Below are 20,216 nucleotides of genomic sequence, written 5' to 3' on the forward strand. Positions count from 1 at the left end.
TTCATTTGTCTTCACTGGGATTACAGGTTGAGCCCCAGGGTGTACAAAATACTTATTTTGTGATGTTTTGGCATCAAAAACCGATCACAGATCCCATTTAGGGTGGATTTTCTCTGCCGTACGTAATTGCAGGATGCGCGTGCTGCTAACGACACCGATGTACCCCTGCAAGAGAACCGAAACCAGAGACTGGCATCCTAGCTAACTGCACTAAACCTCAGGTCAGTTTTCAAGTGACTGAAGCATTCAGCCTCTGTATTTGTTGTAATGACTCAGGAGGACCCAAATCAGCAGGTCAGATTAATTAGCAGCAGCGGTGCCAGAGACGCGCGCCCTGGGAAGCGCCGGAGCTCGGTGCTCTCAGCAGCATTCAGCACCAGCACCCAGCACGAGCAGCTGCTCGCAGAGCACTCTGCAGACATCCTAAATTTACTCCGAGCACTGTGCAGCCGTACTAAATTTACTCCCACCAAAGAAGTTTTTATACTTTCGACTGGCGATAATTGATGGGGCTGCACCCTCGGGGGAAATAAATCTCCGCGAGTCAGATTTATGAGGACCCTTATGTTTATTTGTCAGCATGACACTGTTGTTACAGGGATAAACCGAGCAAACGGGAGAAAAGCTGACACGTTGAAAAATGGTGTATCCTATTTCTGAACCGGACTCCTGCAGTTTCAGAGCCATAAAACTTCCCGTCTCGGCGTTTGGGACGAGTGGCTTGGCGGATCGGAATTTGTCAGGGAGCCGAGGACCGGGAGCTGTGCAGGTGTTTCTTCAGGAAAGAATCCCGAGGCGTTTTTGTTCTTCTGTGCTGTAGGGATATTGCACGTTTTTGTCAAGTGCCTGATTAAGTTTGACATTTGAAAATAGAACTTCACGCCGAAATAAGTACTGTACTTCTGAGTATTTAATTAAGATGTTTAGTTCCTGTCAAGCCTGGTAGTTTCTCTTTCCTGTTAAGGGCAATACGTCTTCAACTGCTGAAATTTCAGAAACCTGTACTTAACCTTTAATCGTCATTCCATTTACATAGAAATCTGATTAACAACTTTTAAAGTTCAGGAGCTGCGAGTAAATGCAATTAAAGCCCTTTTGGAGTCTGTTATTAAGAGCTGGCATTTAATGAAGACTGAGGGCACACTACTGTTACCGTCTACACTGTAGCAGGATGTCTTAAGCAATTAGTCGAAGGCATGAAATACACGAAGTGTGCTGTGTTATCCAGGAGTTAACATGCTTGATATTTAAGCAGCACGCTGCCTTTTCCTCTTTTTGCTGTGGCTGCGTTGTCTGTGCCACTCGGAGAAGCAGAAGCTCAGGTAAGGTGGGTTAACCAACGCCGTGCCTCGTACACGTCAGGACTGCACATTTCTTTCCCTGGGAAAGAGGATGCTGTGGGAGGTGGGTGTGTAGCAGACACTCGATGTGAGTGAATACACCCTCTTTCTCTGTGATTTAAAGAAGTTTGGCTTTGCTTGAGTTATAAAATGTGCAGACCCACTGAAGGGTCGCTGATGTATAATTGGCAGAGCCAAAATCTGCACGCAATTACCTGTCCAGCTCCTCCTTGACCTTTTTCTGTGCTACCTGAACAAAAGAGAGGCCAGTCAAAGCGAAAGGCAGCGGGCTCGAAACCTGTGGGAAAAGGCTTCATGTTGTACAGTCTATGAAGCAGGTGGTAATTGCGCCTTTCTGATTAAGTTTATTGCTTTTTGGGCAATTTGAGAGTACAGATGGCTGCTTACCCATGCTCTGGGTCGTCCTGGACCATGTGTGTTTCCCAGCGTCTCCTCAATCACATCGGAAGGACCATGCACTAAAGAGGTCTGTGAACATTTGTAGGCATACACAGACATTTTTACATGGTCATTAAGCAGTCCTAGAAATTAGAGGTTACTGCCCAGAGGCCACTTGGGTTCGGCTGTCAAAAACCACAAAAGGCTTCTCCACACCACCAAGCATTTGCAGTCCCCATCCCAAAGCCCTCGAGGTGTGTAAATGTGGAGGTTTTGCTGTCTTGCAGACGCCGTGTCTGCTTTCCTATGGAAACGTGCACCAGCGTGTTGCTTTTCTTTGGAGGACGTGAATCATCTGCCTGACTCCTCGTGCCGCCCACCTTACTCCTCTTTTTTTTCTTTTTTTTTCTCTGTGAGTTTTGTTTTGGTGTCGAGGGCCTGATACTGAAAGGAGAAAGCAGCCTTGGATCATTTCTGCGAGCACAGTCTGTGTTTGCAGAGCAGCTGACGTGCCTGGAGAAAATGAAGTGCTGTCCACTTGGTTTCTGACCCAGCTATTCAAGTTGACTGTCGGTAGCTGGAACAAACGCTGCTGGCAGATTGATGTCTCTCTCATTGAAATAAAAATGCATAAATAAGCAGAGCTACTGGGAAAGCTGGAATAAAGACGGGCCGGCTCCTGGTCCTTTGTGAAGGCCAGATGTCTAAATTTCAGAGGAAATGTCTTAAAATTTCATGCATCGATAAACTGAAGATGACCTGCACCATGCACCTTTGTGTGAGCTGGTCCTGGGTTGTGTTATATGGCTGTTAAAGCCTCTAAAGGTAGAAAGCAATTGCAAAGCCACCCTTGAGGGCTTGGAAAAGAGGCAGCGCGCCTTCTGCATGTTGCAGGAGATAAACTTCTCGGCAGCTTTTTCTTTTAGCCGCTTGTTTTCGGAGCCACGAGTGTAAGTTAAGGTGAGACTTGTAATATTGATGCAGCACAGGTGAGTGGGGCTGGAGCTGGGAGCTGCAAGAAGCCTTTTATCTTGTGAGTATGTCAGGAGCAGGGCACAACCTGATGCTCTTGGCGATGCTTCCCTTGGCTCTTTCAGTAGGGACAGGGCTTCCCTTCAAATCTGTTCAGTTGGATCATGACATGCCCATGGGTGTTGATACATCACAGGGTTAATTAGCCTGCATTTGCAGAAAACACTGCAATTTAAATCATTATGCCACGCGTTCGTTACTGAACCAAAGGCCTTTTCTTGGCAGAGTGGGAAAACACAATGAGGGCTGCTCAGTGCTGGTTGTTCGAGGAGCCTCCAGCCTGGTGTCTGGCTGGGACAGCACCTCCAGCTTCTCCTTTTGCTGTACCAGCGACTGGGAAACCCAATATATCAGTACACACATACTCAAGTGACTTCATATCTGCTCAGGAGACTTCAACTCATCCCTACATCAAGTGCAGATGGAGCTTGTGATGCTCAGGACCAGCTGTGTCCCCAAAAAGCCTGTGAAGTGCAGAGGTAAATGCACACTCACAGGTCTCCAGCAACGGTTGTGCTAATTGACAATTAGCATCGATAATGAATGTAGTAGCACCGGCAGTGATAGCGTTATCTCAATAGTTCTTGGGTAATTTTTTCACTTTTTCCCCAAAAATGCAAAACAAAAGAATTCTTGCTTCTCGTTCAGTAGTGGAGTTGGGCAATGCCTTGAGAGAATTAATTCTTGAAGGGTTTTTATTCTCGTGTTTCAGTTAAATTAATTTCACGGGCAACAAGAGCATTAGATAAAGCAGGTTGTGGAGCATTAACTGGCATTCGTGGCCCCTAAAACTTGTTTTTATTCTTTCAGCCTGTGTTGCGTTTGCCATTTGTATAGCCAGCCCCTGTTGTCAGCATGGTATGACGTACAGAAAGCTCAGTGCTCTGAGAACTCAAACTGTTGCTTCTTTTTTTTTTTTTTAAATCCACAATTTCTTCAGCATTATAATTATTAAAAATCTTGATACCGCAAATTACTGGGTAATGAGCTCTAAACCACCATCTCAAACAGGGTGCCACTGCTTTTTTTTTCCTTTTTCTGGCACTTTGCTACTGGTTTTGTCTAGTCTCCATCATCTCAGCAATGGTTTTGCCAGTGCATGCTCTGCAGTGAGCTGTCACCAGGCATCTCCAGGCGTCCCCATTGAACTCGGCGATGTAGTGTAATGTGAACGTTGTCTGCTGTTCTGTTTGTAACCAGCTTGTCTCACTACAATCCCATTAGGAAGTCCACTTTGCACTTTGCAATCTCAACTTCTTGCTCCTGGTGTAACTAAAAGGTAACTCCAAAGCATTCTCGGCAGCTGGTGCGGAGCAGGAGGAGCACATGGTTGAGCAGCTCCCGGTGTGTCAGAGCAAGAAGCTGCAAAGAAATCTTGCCTTCAATTGCCAGTGCTGCACAGCGAATTACTGGAGATGCAGGGATTGTTATTTCTGGGTTTCCTTCCCTTCCCTTCCCTTCCCTTCCCTTTCCCTTCCCTTTCCCTTCTCTTTTCCCTTTACAGCTTCCACAAAGTACAAGGGATATTTGCAGCTTCGTGCCCAGCGGTTACCAAAGCGAGAAGTTTCCTCCAGTGCAAACCTGTTCCCAAACCCAAACGTTAGCAGCGGCTGTTTTAATTTCCTCTTTCAATGGAGATGCTGATTAAAAGGTGCTGTGTAGGATTGGTACTTCAAAAATCAGTGGTTCCTTCTTGCAGGAGCCGGAGAGCTGGCCCTGAGTGCCGTGACGGCGTTATTAGGATTCCCAGATCATAAAGCCAAACGGAGCTGTTGTGATCCTCTCGCCTGACCTCTGCGTAAAACAAGCCGTGGTGCTTTCTTGAGCTAATTCCTGCTTGAAAGAGGGCACGTCCCTTAGAAAGCAGTCCAGTCCTGACTAGGGGAGAGAAGAAAAAGTCAGTGGCAGAGAATGCAGCGTAACCTTTGATGTGAGTGGTTAATTACGCTCTGGAAATGTATGCCTCGCTGTTACTCAGAGCCCGGCCAGCTTCAACTTTCCAGCCTTTGGAGTTTTTTTTGTAATTCATTAGCGAAGACGTCTCTCCTCAGCTCTGTGCTCTCAGTGTTACATGCTCGCAGACTGATCTAGTAACCTCTGAGCTTTCTCTTTGCCAAGCTAACAAGGCTGAGCTCACGACTTCTTGCTGCCTGGCCGTAGTTGTGCCTTCCTTTTAATAACTTCCAGGCTTCCTTCGTGCACCCCTTCGCCCCCTTTCTGCCTGCTCTTTCTTTGTAGGACTGCCAGGGTTTCCTTCGGCCCCCCAGATGGGTGACTTCCAGATGTGTGACCGACACGGAGAGTTGCTGCCAACTTTTGCTTCTGACAAAGCTCTTTGCTTTATGTAGCCATTTCCAATTAGCTAATTAATCTCCACTGTCACAGTGGGAACCTCTCTGCTGCCGATTATCTTCTAGATTCCCAAATTTTCTACAGTCATTGCCTTCCACAACAGTCCTACAGATCCTGACTCATTCTTTTTCCCCCGTATGTGTAGAGTTACATCTGGTGACAATGAAATTCTTACAGTAGCTTGATGATATTATATAAATAATATAAAAAAATAAATAAATTATTCTGTGTTATTTTGCATCAATGATCCGTTACTTGTATAATTTACCAATTTTCCCCAAAATATTATCAGCCACAACCCTCCTGTAGTCATTATTTCCATAGGAACTTGAGCCAGGAAAGGTTCTGGTCCATTCAGTATGGAAAGCTGTTGCTTCAGCTGCTTTTGTCTGTGCTATCTGACGAAGTTTCTTCTACTTGTTCTCTTTTAAGAAAACAAAAATTTCGCCTGGAAATGAGAATTTCTAAGCAATCAAAAGAGAAGGGCTCTGGAACAGACTTGCATTTCACTTGGAATACGGATGACAAAAGGAAAGGAGGGATTTAGATTTCTGGGACCTAGCAATGTAGTGGGTTTACGTGGCAAGGTTTTGGTAGCAGGGAGCCATAGGGGTGGTTTCTGTGAGAAAGATCTAGAAGCTGCCCCATGTTTGGGAAGGGCCCCATTGTTTTCCAGATCCGAGCCAATAAGCGATGTTGTTTTGCGCCTCTGTGAGAGCATATTTAAGACAGGGAAAAAACGCTGCGCCACACAGCAGCCGGGAGAGTCAAGGGAGTGGGAGAACAGCCTTGCACCAAGGTCAGTGTAGAAGGAGGGGGAGAGGTGCTCCAGGCGCCGGAGCAGAAGTCCCCTGCGGCCTGTGGTGAGGACCATGGTGAAGCAGGATGTCCCCCTGCAGCCCATGGAGTACCACGGTGGAGCAGGGTTCCACGCTGCAGCCCGTGGAGGAGACCACGGTGGAGCAGGTGGCCCTGCACCGACGGAGGCTGCCGCCTGTGGAAGACCCCTGCCGGAGCAGATTCCGGGCCGGACCTGTAGCCCGTGGAGAGGAGCCCACGCAGGAGCAGGTGATCTGGCAGGAGCTGCTGCCCATAGGGGAGCCAGGTTGGAGGAGTTTTCTCCTGAGGGATGGACCCCGTGGTACAGACCCATATCTGGAGCAGTTCTGGAAGAGCTGCTGCCTGTGGGAAGCCCACGCCGGATCAGTTCATCAAGGACTGCATCCCGTGGGTGGGACCCCACAGCACAGGGGACGAGAGTGACCGAGAAGGAGCGGCAGAGAAGAAGTGCTGTAGACTGACCATAACCCCCATTCCCCGTTCCCCTGCGCCGCTCGGGGGGAGGAGGTGGAAAAGGGTGGATGGGGGGGGGAAGGTGCTTTTGTTTTTTTTTCCTTTGTTTTCTCACTTCTCTCGCTTGTTAGTTGTAGGCAATAAATCTTACTATCTCCTTATGCCGAGTCTGTTTTGCCCGTTACAATAATTATTGCGTGATTTTCTCGTCCTTATCTCAATCCTTGAGCCCTTTTCACATATTTTCTCCCCATTCCTCTTTGAGGAGGGGGAGTGAGAGAGCGGCTGTGGTGGAGCTCGGCTGCCCACTCGAGCGGAACCACGACAAGCAAAAATCCACAATTTGTGGCTTCCTCATTTCTACATGGATGCTAAGGACCTTGTCACTGTCTTACTGACTTTTACTGTAGTGGATGCTGTGCTTTCTGCTATCGTTTTGGCTTTTCTGTCAGATCCCTCTTGGAAATAACTTGCTCTCTCTGGGTTTATTTAAAACTAAATTTGACATCTCAGGTAGCAAGGATCTGTTTTCTGCAAGCCCATGTTGCTGGACATAGCATGCTGCTGTTCTCCCTTAATTATTTTTTAATAGAGCCGTCTATCATCTCTTCTGTGATTTTGTCCCTGATCAATATGAGGTGGAGAGGCCAGCAATTACCTCTTCATCCCATTTACTCTTGTAAAATTCATGGTATGGTGTTAGTTTCCATTTGAGCTCCAGGATCCCCCAAGTATATGAAGGCATAACCAGTAGTGTGAGAGTATAAAGAGCTTTTCAGACAGATTTAAAAGTTCTTTCGGTGTATTTTAGGTAGCTCTGGACAGGTTAGTAACTACTATTCAATGGCATCATGCATCAGTGTTGAAATACTGAATTGCTATAGTAGTTGCCTGTTAGGAGCACACTGAAGCAGAATTTTGCACATTCTGCTTTCTTCCAAATTTTATCAAAATGGAAATGGTTGGTTTTGATGTAAATGTCTTGGGATTTAGTTACTTAAAGTATCTTTTTCTCAAGGTCCCATTGGTGCCGTGATCGGCAGGGCTGCTTGGGATGGAAGCGTCTCCAAAGAGAACCGATAACAGTAACGTTTTGGGAAGAGATTCCCTGTTTTGAAATGGGATTTTCAACCGTTCATCCTGCAGCATCCATCTTAATTCAGAGTATGTGAGGATGCGAAATACCAGTTTGCAGCTTCTAGTTGATGCAGTAGAGCTCATTCAGAGCTCAGGCCTCCCATCTAAAACCTCAGAAGAGGCACAAATAATGAATTAATTCTTCAGTGACTCTGTGGTCAGCCTCGTTTTATTGCCTATGCTTTGTTCATCAGCTTGCACAGCTCAGGGGGCTCAACCAAAAATTAAAAACGTGGATCTGAAAAGTCTCAGTGGGTGCAGTGATCAGCCACAGAAGCAAATTCTTGCCCCGTTGCAGTTCGGAGAGGTAGAACAAGCTGTTACCAGACCGACATGACGGACAGGATACATGTAATGTTCTGACCTTTTGAAATTTCAGAATTTAATTACGCCTCCAAATCCATAAATATTGCCTTTTTCATACAACATTTATATTAATTTTCATTTCCAAAGAGCAGCCGGGTAAAGAGTGCTTTGTTCTCTCGCTTTATGTACAGCTTTATTTGCTTGACATTGATATAAATACACTACATGGATGGCAGACCTCAACCATCGAACGGAAAGTCAAAAGTCCTTGTTATAGATGAATGGGATGTTGCAAACTTTGCAGTCACTCATAAATCTTGCCGTACGTCCATGTGATTAATGTCTAACAAGGTCTTTGATTGATGGCTTAGCAACTGCTAACCAGGTGTTATGGGACCCAATTGTCAAATCCCTTACTTCAGCGTTAAGGAAAGCTCCTGTTCACCTTGATAGGCAGGAAGACGTCTGCTTTTCCTCGTAAGTGGATTTCCAAGTTCTCTCTGGCTGTGATTTTTGGTAAGTAGAGGGTCAGGCTCCAGCTAATAACACTGAAATGTGATGTTAGAATTGCCTATAGCCACGATGAGGGCAGAACAGCTGGGTAACATCGAGCTGGAAGGATTACGTTGAGGCCAACGATGATGGGTGAAGGCCATGGGTTGTACAAAGCAACAAGAAGCTAAAACTTCACCCTAATTTTTCAAGCAAGCAGCTGGCAAGATACAAAGAGCGTCCCACACATGGATAATATTGCTTAAAAATGTTAAAGGCTTTCATCTTCGTGCTGTAGTTAAAAGCCAAACGTACCGTGTGCTGGAGATGTCTCCTGTCTCAGCTTCTCTCCGGCTTGGCTACGTATTGTAACTGCTCAGCCACGCTTCCAGTTAATTACTTGGTCCCGAAGAATCGGCGTAACTTGAATACAGGGCGCTGGAGCACAAAGAGCTTTGATCTGTCATGCACGGTTTCTGCTAGGCTTGGATTTTATAACTTAAAGATGAACTTTGAGAATAGTTATCAAAACCAGCAATTTCTGCTGCTCTTACAAGCCTTTGACTTTTTTAGAGCCTTGCGCCTTAGCATCCTGCTCGGCCTACCTAGCGATGCCATAAATGAACAATTTCCTCCTTTCTCCTAATCTGCGGTGTTTTCAGAACTCTTCTGAATATCGAACCACAGCTGATCTTTTATTTCTCTGTTTCAATTTTTAACTAACAGGAGCAATTCATTATACTCCTAGCACAAGCCTCTGTTGCCTTATTGTAGTCGTGGAGCTCGGTGCTGTATTACACACTTCATATTTTCCAGTCCTGCATATAAAGGGACATCAGAATCCCAGAATCCATTATAAATAGGTTTCATCCATAACATGAGAACAAATTGCTAAATGTTTTTCTTTCTTTTTTTTTCGAACTTGATTAAGTTTGAGGGTTTAATTACATTTTCGTGGCGATTTTAGGGTTGTTAATTCAAGTAGAGAAGATGAAATGCAAATACGCGAATACAAACGGATTTGGTAAATTACTGTTAAAAATTAGCACAGCGATTATTTTACTCTGAACAATAAGAGTGCATTTTAAAACCTTGTGCTCAGGTAAAGTTTTAATAGAGACATTTTAAGAGTTGGAGTTTTTATATTTTATTTTATTTTGTTTTTTTCCCAAGTAATCGTGAATTGTTTCTAATTAGGGGCATGATACCATTTGCCTGGATATTTATTCGTATGTAATTTGTTTTAACGTAGACAGCACTGCACTGATGTATTCCTTTCATTAAGACAACTCTCTTTGATGGGCTTTGACTGGCTAATTACTGAAATGGAACACATTACTAATAGCCTCCAAGTAGGTAGAGTTTTCTGAACATAAATAATGAATTTCTGAAAGCACTGACAAAAGTTAATTTTTAAGGGGTTTCTTTCCATCGCCAGACACAATGAAATAAAAAACGAGGGACTTTGAATCTGGTTCTGCTTCTGCACCGTGGAGTTACTTGAGCTGCTCCAAACACCAGACCAGCACTTCAGGCTGCAAGGGTTTCACAAAAGGGCCCCATTCACAAAGGGACCCGCCAACCCCTCTCTGAAGTTATTGGCCTAGAAGAAAATCAAATTTAAACTGAGTTTGAGGAACTGATGACTGTGGGAATTTATATTTTCAGTGGTTTTTAAAGAAAAAAAAAAAAAGCATCAACGGTTTGGGAGCTATTAAAGGGCAATTTTTGCAGCATTCCCAGGATTTTTTCCAACGGTGTTCGTGACCCTTAATATAGCCACATGAATTTACACATGCATGTTTTATATTTATATACGCAAATTTACATATGCCTGTATATTTTCTCCATATGTAAACTGTGTTTTTGTAGTGGATTATATCGGTATTCCTTTCAGGTGGTTGCAGAGAGCAATGAGGTCTCCCCTGAGCCTCCTCTTCTCCAGACTAAACAACCCCACGTCCCTCAGTTGCTCCCCATACCTCTTTTTTCTTGTTTCTTCACCAGCTTCGTTGATTTTCTCTACACACACGCTCAAGCAACTCAAGATTCTTGCAAGATACCTTCAGTACCATCAGGGTTTTGTAGCAGGTTGAATTGGTCGAGTAATGCAGGATGAGCTTTTATCAAATCGGTGACAGTGGCGTATGGGTCACTAGGATCTCCTTTCTGAAAATAAAGCTGAGTTTCTGTTAATTAAAACTGTTGATTTGTTGATGACCAGCCCTGTATGGTATTTAAAGATCCTCAGAGTCACAGTGCAATGCTGTTGTATCTCTTAAGCACTGTTCCTCTTCCTTCTGCTCCCAGATGCTGCTGACAGAATATCTGGATATGAAGAACACCCGCACTGCCTCGGAGCCATCCACCCAGCTTAGCTACGCCAGCTCGGGGCGAGAATTCGCAGCGTTCTTTGCGAAGAAGAAACCACAAAGGCCTAAAAACCCTTTGTTCAAGTAAGTGCCAGGATGCACTTAAAACGGGCCGATAATCACAGTTTCACATGGGAGTGGGGTGTAAGTTCGGAGATGGAGATTTAGTGCCCGAAGCTGAAGCCTCAGTAGGATCTCTGGTAGGGATTAATGGGTTCATGGCTGGTTTGTAGAGTGCAGCTCGTTCAGGGGCTCATTGCAGGGTTGGGATCTCCTTACATGAGCTGCTGCAGAGCAGGCAGCGATACGTTAAGCCTGTCTTTGTGCACAGTATGCTCGAGACCTGTTAAAAAGGGTGATAAAGGGGACTGGACAAAGAGAATTAAGATAACTCTCTAATTACCAGATAGACTAACTGGCTAATCCTATCACTTGCTCCTTTAATTCAAAGTGGAAAGAATTAAGTGGCTGGGAGGAGAGAGTAAGAGAGCAGATGAGCGAGGTAAGGGAGGGATTTGGGGTGCAAATTTCATGTGCAGCAATGAGGGGTGAGGAGGAGTCATTGGTGAGCAGCGCTGTTATGAGCAGACAGTTGGCCTTGCCAGTACACCGAGACTTAAGGGAGCTTTGCTGAAATTTTGTCTCATTTCTTGACTACCTGTGCTGGTCCATTCTCTTTGGCCCCTTGAGGATTCGGGGGAATGACCAAAATGTGCTCTTTTCACAGCAGAGGCTCCAAGTTGAAAGGTGATGGCTTTGATCTTATGCTGCAGCTCTGCCAGCGTAACTGTGTGGCTGCTCCTAACTCAGCACTGCCAAAATAATCTCTTTAATAACTTTTTTTTTATATACAATGACATTGTTCTAAAGCGGCTGTTCAGGGAACATACAGGCTTAACAGTAGGGTTGAGGGAACAGCAGCAAGGAGAGCAGTGCTGGGGAGTACCAGCACCGTGGGGCAGTAACCTTTTACCCGTGCTCAGCTGCAGCAAGGGCAGCGTATCTGATGGGTGGACTCGAGACTACAAGCTGCTGCAGGGCTGAGCTGTCGTTCACTACCCATTAGCGAGGTATTTAGCCTTACCAGGCTTTGCTCTCCCGTGTAGAAAGCCCAAGTTTAACAAAATCTGCTGAAATGTTGGCTGGAGGGGGGAGCGATTGGAGGAGAGAGCTAAAATAAAGAGTTTCCCTCTTTATTTTGCTGGATATGGGTGCCCATGAAGTCTGGGTGGGTTTTTCTGGGTGTTTTCTTTTTCTTTTGATCTACAACATCCCATTTGTAATTTGAGGTAGGTCGTTACGTGGTGGGGAGGTGATATGGGAAATTCAGTAATGGAAATGGCAAAGAGCGATGGGGCAAGTGGTTGGGGGAGCTTCACATTCCGCAGCCTCTTTACAGGTCATTTGTTGTTTTTTTTTTACAGCTAAAATTTATTTCTTGATTACCCAGAGCTTGCAGAACTCCCTGTTATTTGCCCCGTGGGCATAGGCACATAGCAGCTGTGTTCTCTTAGTACCCAAAGGCTTTTGCACTTCCCTCTCTCCCTCTCCCAGGATTAGCTGTCTGTCTAATCTTCTGCTATTAGAAGGTTAAATGTTGCCTGGAGGATCTCGGAGGTGTCTCCTGCCACCTTGACAGCCTGTGGTTATTCCTCCCCACCCCTTTTTTTAACACTCCCATGGCTCTTTGGGCTGGGAATTACGCTCTTTGAATTCACTCCGTCTTGCAGATCTCTATCGGAGCAAAATAGAGCCGCTCACCTTTTCAATCCGCAGCTGTTCTTGGGTGTGCTTGGGCCACTTAAGTTTGAGGAACGGGGATGCTCTGTTTCACCTACAGCAATTTCAGCCTCTATATTAGTTTGTCAGCAGAGAGTGAAGGTAGGTGTAATTGTTTAAAGTGAAGGTGCCTCACCTCGTCGGAACAGCGCGTCTCTTGCCACTCGTGGTCTTGTCACCAAGTCATCGCCGGCACCACGGTGACAGCAGCACTTATTGGGAGCTCTGATTTGGTTATCTGTCTTCTGTCAGCTGTCACTATATCTATGGAAATCTCCCTTGAAATGGAATTTCTCAGCCCGCTGGGGGATGTGCATGTTTGATGGAGTGTTATTCTTGTCTCCTCTCCCATCTTCAGTGCTTTTTCGCGCCGGGCTGCGAGGCTTTTTCTTGCCCTTCCATTAGCTCTGTCCAAATCGGAGGAGCCATCCACTTGTCATCAGAATAGCCGCTTTTAATTTCTCACTTCAGGAGTCTCTTAGGGCAGGGCTCCACCTGGTGTTTTACTCGCAGCTCGATGCAGGTACCTGTGCCGTGCCCTGTGACAGCTTGTTAGAAGCTCATTTTCTAAATCCGACTTCCTCTAGTGTGTTTATGTGAAGACGTACGATCTAGAGGCAGTAGGAAGAATGAGGACTCTTGAATTGAGTTTTACAGTCTGGAAATCAGCAACTAACATCTGGAAGAGACTTGGAATCGTTGGCTCCCTATCTTGAAAAAGGGGTGGGGAAGTCTTGATGTATTTCATTGTTTAATGTTGGCTCAGAAACCAAAACCTTTGGGAATTCATGTAGCTTTTGCTATCATAAGCCTGACTTTCTTCTTTCTTCTTTTCCAAGAAGTAGCCACGTGCAGGTTGCTGTCTCCCTGAAGATCAGATTTGCTAGACAGAAATTGGGCATTGGTGGGAAAGGTATCAGCAGGTGTTGAACACCCAACATGATAGTCTCAGGCTTGGTTAAAATGATGTGCAATTCTGTGTTTAAAATAAAGAATCAATGCAAGCTTGGCAACTGGAGTGTCAGCATGGGGAGAGGCAGAGATTGCAAGAGAAGAGACGTTGAGTGGAAATAGGAATGTGGAAGAATAGATTGAGGAAAGAGCAGAGGAGGGGAAATGGGAGAGTGAGACTGGATGGCTGGGGGGGAGAAGTGGGTGTGCTGAGATCGGAGTCGCTGTCTCAAAGCCAGGTCTGGGGCAGCAGGAGGAGAATCAGGTTTGTTGCTGCAGTTCATCTTAACCTGAATTCTGGGTTTGATGCCTGGAGAAGACCTCTGGGTCATGGTGATAACGTTGTGTTTAATATTTCACTAGGAGCAAAAGAGAGCACATCACAAATACAAAGCCAAGAGTTTGTCGTTCATTTAATTACTCTGCTGCGTTTTTTAGATTTTGATATATGGTTATTAGCCCAGTCGCAGTAACGCTAACACTTGCAGTCCAAATTAAAGTAGAAGAGCCTCGTTAATACAAATAACCTTAAAATTGTTGCACAAGGAAAGCTTCCAAACGCTCGGCCCTTCTTTGTAGGTTTGCAGTGTCCTTCTGGCTGGTGCTAATGCCGATTCAGCTTTCCCAAGCAGAAGGACCTCAACATTTTGAGGTCATCACTATAAGGAGTTTGGTCATTAAAGACATCTTGTGCCACTTCAGCAATTTGCAAATGCCTTCACCCCTCTGCCTGCCCCTTCCTGGTCCCCAGTGCCCGTGGCAGAGCTGCCCATAGCCCACCAGGCACACAGAGAGCTGCTGTTTTTTGGGTGTCCCCAGCACCGAGCTCAGGCTGAGTCCTTGGGTCCCTCGGCCATAGGATTCTTGTGTCACAGGGACCCCCAGCTCAGCCCCCAGCAAGCTCAGAGCCATCCTGAGTCCTTTTTACTCTAAATGACCAAAGTCATGTTTATGGGGCTCTGTTAGCTGAAAAATCTCTTCTCTCATGTTGATCCTCGTAGAGTATTGGAGCCATCCAATAAATACTTAATTTACTACATTTTAGTTTCAATGAGAGCATTAGTTTTTAATTTGTGGCTTTATGTATGTGCCAGTTAACAATGTAATTGATACTAACTCATCAATTTGGCTTGGATTTCACCAATTTTTTGGGGCCATTCCTGCTCGGAAGAGCATCCCCATGCTATGCAGGCAGGTCTGTGCCACCGGCAGCTGCCGACAGAGCTGTGTGGACCCAAGGTGGCAAAATATGGTACATCAGTGCTGGAGTTTTACAGGAAAAATGTGCTTTTTGTCTGCCTCGGTCATATTCCTCAACCGTGCAGGGAAGTGCGTTTTGTTCAGAGCTGTCTGGTGCTTACAAGAAGGCCAATTCTGTGGATGGTTAATTGACTTTTTTCTTTTTAATTACAGGTTTGAGTCCTCTTCCCATGCTATTAGCATGAGTGCCTATTTGCGTGAGCAGAGGAGGGAGCTGTACAGCAGAAGCGGAGAACTTCAAGGTGGGGAAATAGTGTGTTAGCTGGGTAATTCTCTTCTACAGGAGCTGAATCTCCTGTCCATGCTATGTCAAGGTATTAACACCTCTCTGGTTTGCTGCCCAGGCTGCCTAAATCTCTGTTCTTAAGGTCTGTTCTCTTATTCTTGCTCTGTCAAGCAATGGGGTTTCTTTTGATTCCCTCTGTGTGTTCAGATAAAGGTCCAGGTCCTAAAAACTAGTCATGAAACAATGGATGAGACACAAACAAGTCTCATTGTGAGCATTGCTTTTGGGTACTTGGAGTTAACATTTACTTCTTTATCTGCAATTTATTTCCTTATGTCATGTGGTGGATGTCATGCTTCTGGATGGCTCTGGGAGCTAAATTCAACTGTTTTGTATCTGAAGTCACAAGTTTCCGTTGGAAGTGACCAATTCTGTGTCTTTTGTACAATATTTGAAGAGTTAAGAGTGTTGCAAAATGGTGAGTTTGAAGTGTTGGACCGCTCTTGCTGGTTTATACTGCTCGTGACAAGTGTTGCATATACACAGAGAAGTGTTCTCTGGGCATGGCATCATTTCACGTTCTTTTGTGAATGGCTTAATTCACACAAGTCTTGCTTTTGGAAGCAACATCAGTGGAAGATCTTGAGGCTGTCATGTTAATGTATAGTAGGAATATTTTTTTTCTGTCTCATCTGTTGTGGTTTCTTACTGAGCTAATCATAAAAAGAAAATAATGTAAACTCTTCAGATATTACAGTGATGGACAAGGGTAAAACTTCTTGAAATCTTATTCATGGTAATTTTCAGATGGCTTTTATTTGAGGAAATTTTATAATTTACATGAGAATTACTGGATGCCTTTGTGGTCCCTTCCTCCTTCTATAATTTAGTTGTGCTCAGCAAGACGTGAGACCCAAAGCAGTGAGGTAAGAAGCACTGAGAGATGTACAGTGTTCTTGTGGACTGATCGCTTCACTTGTGTAAAGAGGATCTTCATACTGATGATGAAATAGGCAATGATGCACTCTCTGGCCAATATTCAGGTCCTTCTGCATGGGCTGTGAAGGAAGAATCTGAGATTAAAAGAGGTACTGAAGTTGACAGCTGCCCACACTATAATCTAACAGCCCATGGGAATAAAATAAGGTGAAGATCCCTGTCTTTTACATGATGATGTCACCCATTATGCACGCTTGGAAGGTGTGCAGCTCACAGCTCTTCACCTTTTAAGACTCAGGTTCTCACCTTCACAATCTGTCACGTGTACCTGGGATCAGCTGGAAGAAATCTCCCAGTTCGGCAGGATGTTGTTTCAGTGTAAGCCACTTTATGGCACAGTCTTTTTTATTTTATTTATTTATTTATTTTCTTTTTTTATCATTTTTTTAATACCAATGGGTAGTAGAATTTAAGTAGTTACTTCTCCACAGTACTTACTCTGTTCTGCAGCCTGCATGGGGCAACTGGATTCAAAGCCAGGAATTTGGAAGCTGTCGAGGGCGTTAAGTTTAGGATAGAGATGGGGCCATCAGGGAGCTCGTAGCCCTTCCCTCAAAAAATTTCAAATCTCTTTGGCAGTAGTCCCATTGCATTTTGTTGTTTCCAGTTGTCTTCAGGTCCTGATCTGGCCACTTGACCTTGTTCCTTTAAAAACACAGAAGACAAAGATATTAAATCTGCCTCTTCCAGATACACCATGGCTGAGATCGGGGTGGTTTTGGGCTGTGGTTACCGCTGCTGTTGCACTGAGCTGAGGAGGTGTTTTTAAAGAGCTCCTTTCTTTTCCAGGGTTCAGAACTCCTCGCTGTGGGGCACAGGAGGGTTTCTTGAAAGATCAGCCCCTTCTTGATAGGAGGCAGATCCCGAGGCGGCGTTTGGCACAAGCAGGAGGCTGGGAGCGTTTTGCAGGAGAAGAGGGTGCGAAAGAGCTCCGCAGACTTTCAGCTGCCGAGCTGGCGTGGGGTTGGGAAGAACAAAGCTGAAGTGCTGACAAAAGGAGTAAAGGACAAAATATAAGAATTAGCGTGGCTAGGGCCAAGATGCTATTGCCCTTTATGGATGAATCGGAAGAGCTGGGACATGATGCAATAGGTGACAAAAAGTCAATGTAGGGAGTCAATAGGAACAATAGATGAGATGACTTTGCTAAGAAATCTTTGCTGTTTAACCATCAAGAAAAGTTTCCCTTTGAACTTTATGTTAAAAATGTACTATCCTCTCTTCCTATTATAAGCTGCTGTTCCCTTTTAGGTAGCTCATTAATCTTCCTGAATCCCAGACCACAGCAAGATCTGCATTTTGATTTTTTTTTTTTTTCCCCCCTTTTAAAGAGAAATACAATTTAATTGTTCAATCAGGTTACTGGAAGGCAGGCATGTGACACTCTCTCTTCTGTGAATGCCACACAGTTTCTCTTCCTGACAGCCTTATCCACAGGGATGATTTTTTCAGTGGCAGCAGGGGGAGGGTGGCTTGTTAGGAAATCTTTTTTCCTGAAAAGGTCTTCAAAGAAACATATGCATTAAAAAAAAAAAGAACTTATAAAAGTTTGGCTCTTGCCAACTTTTTGAAATAAGAATTTAATTTAAATAGCCTTAAAATGTGTGAAGATCAGAGTGATGCTTTGTCATTAACCTCTCTCGTTTGGACTGAAATAGTACAGTGCATAAGGCAGACGTTATCCCTCAGTGGGAGAAAGGGACCGGCTGTAAGTGCTTTCGAGAAGGAAGGATTCATTCTTGCATCTTCTGGCACTGAAATCAGAGGAGGAGGACTTAGGCCTTGTCTTTTTCGCTTTAAGTCAGACACAGAAGTCGTTTGGCAATTGTCATTAAAAAAAAAATCAGAAGCAAGTACGTAAGTGAAATATCTCCTAGACTAACCGAAATGTGGTGCCCCGGGATATTTCCAGAAGCACAATGTCAGAGCTGGTTTCTTCTGTACAAAACCCAAACCCAAAGATGATTGTCTCTTTTTTTTTTTTTCCTTTTTTTTTTTTTTTCCAAGAGTACGTCTTGGCTAGCTGGGGAATTTACATTTTCCTTCTCAGAGCCCTTCTGCCATTTGTCAGATACGATGATCTTTTTATAGACAGCCTGAAATAATGGAGGTACATTTAAAAAGCAAAGCTATTTGGCTTTTTTAGCAATTTTTTTTAGCTATTTTAGCATATTCCACGAGCGGCTGAATGACTGCAGCCTGGTTCATCACAGATGCATCCTGGTCTCCCTTAACACTTCTCTTTCATTAGCCACACTTCTCACCATGTCTCTCCATCGCATTCATCCCCCTTGCTTCCTTCCTGGCACCCCTCAGCACCTGTTTGTGTCCCCGAAGCACCCACCAAGCAAAAAGCAGCCTGTGCCACGGCTGGACCAAGCAAAGTACATCCCGACCAAGCAGCTCTGCACCTTGGAAGCAAGCGTACTGGTAGGTCCAGCAGCATGGAGAGCTAACAAGTGCCTGCTGATGCTTTTCCTTCTGTGGAGGCACACGTTTATCCCACCTTTGTCTGTATCCACGAGACCTCTGAGAATTTACTGCCTTTAGGATTTATGCCTCTGTCACCTTCGGCTGAAATTGGCTCTCCAGCTCAGTTGTTGTGAGGATGGGACAACCAGTCGGACAGACAGAAGATCAGATAACTCTTTTTTTTTTCTTCTAGGAAACCAGGCTAAAACATTGCTGTATTTCATTGCAGAGGTGGCTGCTTGTCATTGACTAGTGGAATGAATCCCATGCATGCCCCTTATTTCACTCCACTGCTGCCTTCAATTGCCAACAGATCCTTGGGAACAGAAGAAAAATGTGGCTTCTCCCTATAGAAAGGGGTCAGGGACTGCAAGAGGGATGGCAGATGGTAGGAGATTGTCCCTGGAGCTGCACGGTAAGACAGGAGGCAGTCTGCAGGAGCTTTTGTTTTATTTTTCATTAAATTGGATGTGATTGGTATCAGGAAAACACGGCTTCAAGAAAGAATTAAGAGGAAAAACCACTGCTCTTTTAGGTAGTGTCCAGGCATGTCTGGGTTTCTGAATTGGTATTTTGGTAATAGTGTCACTGTACCAAGCATGGTACACACGCTCCGTGCATTTTACATGCCTGCAAGGATCAGTTTGCACGTGATGGAGCAGCCTCCACCAGCACAGCTGCACTGCACAAGGATCGTAAAGTCTGCCTTCCACTGGTTTACCTGGCTAAATTCTGTGTGCTTGTGGCAGGAGCACTTCCTCCTACTTTATAAAATTGGGGCTAAGTTGCCTTTGCTTCCACTTTCTGAAGCTTCTTAAATTTTAGTTGGCTCTTGATAGATGTTCAGACCTTGGGTGGATGATTCAGCCGTAATGATTGGCACCTATAGTAAATAAATAAATAAATAAATAAGCAAGGAAGCCATAAATGAGAAGGGAAAGCTCAGTGGATGATAACTTTCATTTCAGCAGGTCCCTAACCCAAGTTAGTCGTTTTCTGACCCGCAGGTAGCCTCGTGTGTCTCGCTGTGCTGCTCGCTGCTGGCTGCTAATTTCAGGCGTGGTGTTACTTCATCAAAGGTGGTGTCGGTCATGGGCTCCTTCTCAACACGTCAGGTATTGTTTCAGAGTCCCGTGGCCGTGGGGAATTAATGCAGGTGCGTTCTGTGCTCATGGTGACTCCGGCCTCGGCTCGGTTTATCAGCAGAAACGGTAAAAGGCGTTTTTATACGCTGCGAAAATCTGAAGAGCCTGGAGGGTGCTGATCAGCATGGAAAATAGCAGCCAGCTGCTGTTATCTGTGCGAGCACAGGCCCTGGTAGTTCACAGCGGGGTCAGCTTTGCTCGTGTTGTACATCTGGGCCGGGTTTAAGAATGAAATGTGAAGTGCTCCCGAGCAGCCGCTGCTCCTGTGGATGTTAATGGTCTCCACAGCTGCTCGGCACCTCTTAAAATCGGGGCTCCTGATTTCTTTCCCCCAAGAAGCTCAGAGCAATTCAACGTTATTAAACCTCTCCGTGCCTTTGTGGAGCAGGATTTTTATTTAGGGTGTAGCCGTGCAAGCAGAGGTATGAAAGGCATCATCCCAGGAAGGACGATGGAAGCAGAATTAGGCAGGTTTCCAGAGTCACCTTCCAGGCTTCCGTACGTTGGTTGAAGTCTGAATGCATTAAGGCAGTCAAGGTATGTTAATATAATGATGGTTTAGGCACACTTGACACAGCCACGTGTCGACTGAGGTGGCTCTGCAGCCCTGGGACTGCTGCTATGCCAGCTCTGCATGGTGGTGGGAGCTCCTGCACAGCAC

At 45.1% G+C, this 20,216-nt stretch overlaps 1 protein-coding gene across 2 annotated transcripts in view; it reads left to right on the forward strand.

The window, feature by feature from the left end:
• EXOC4 (exocyst complex component 4) overlaps positions 1 to 20,216 on the forward strand; it is a gene marked incomplete at its 5' end in the record, with an annotated part of 369,114 nt that overhangs the window by 86,448 nt on the left and 262,450 nt on the right. For both annotated transcript variants that reach the window (XM_082751522.1, XM_082751523.1), the window contains 2 exons: positions 10,662 to 10,807; positions 14,867 to 14,955. In XM_082751522.1, the coding sequence (XP_082607648.1) occupies positions 10,662 to 10,807; positions 14,867 to 14,955 (235 nt within the window). The remainder of the gene's footprint in view (positions 1 to 10,661; positions 10,808 to 14,866; positions 14,956 to 20,216) is intronic.

Source organism: Aythya marila (assembly GCF_965140915.1).
Source record: "Aythya marila genome assembly, chromosome: 1".
NCBI classification, from domain to species: Eukaryota; Metazoa; Chordata; class Aves; order Anseriformes; family Anatidae; genus Aythya; species Aythya marila.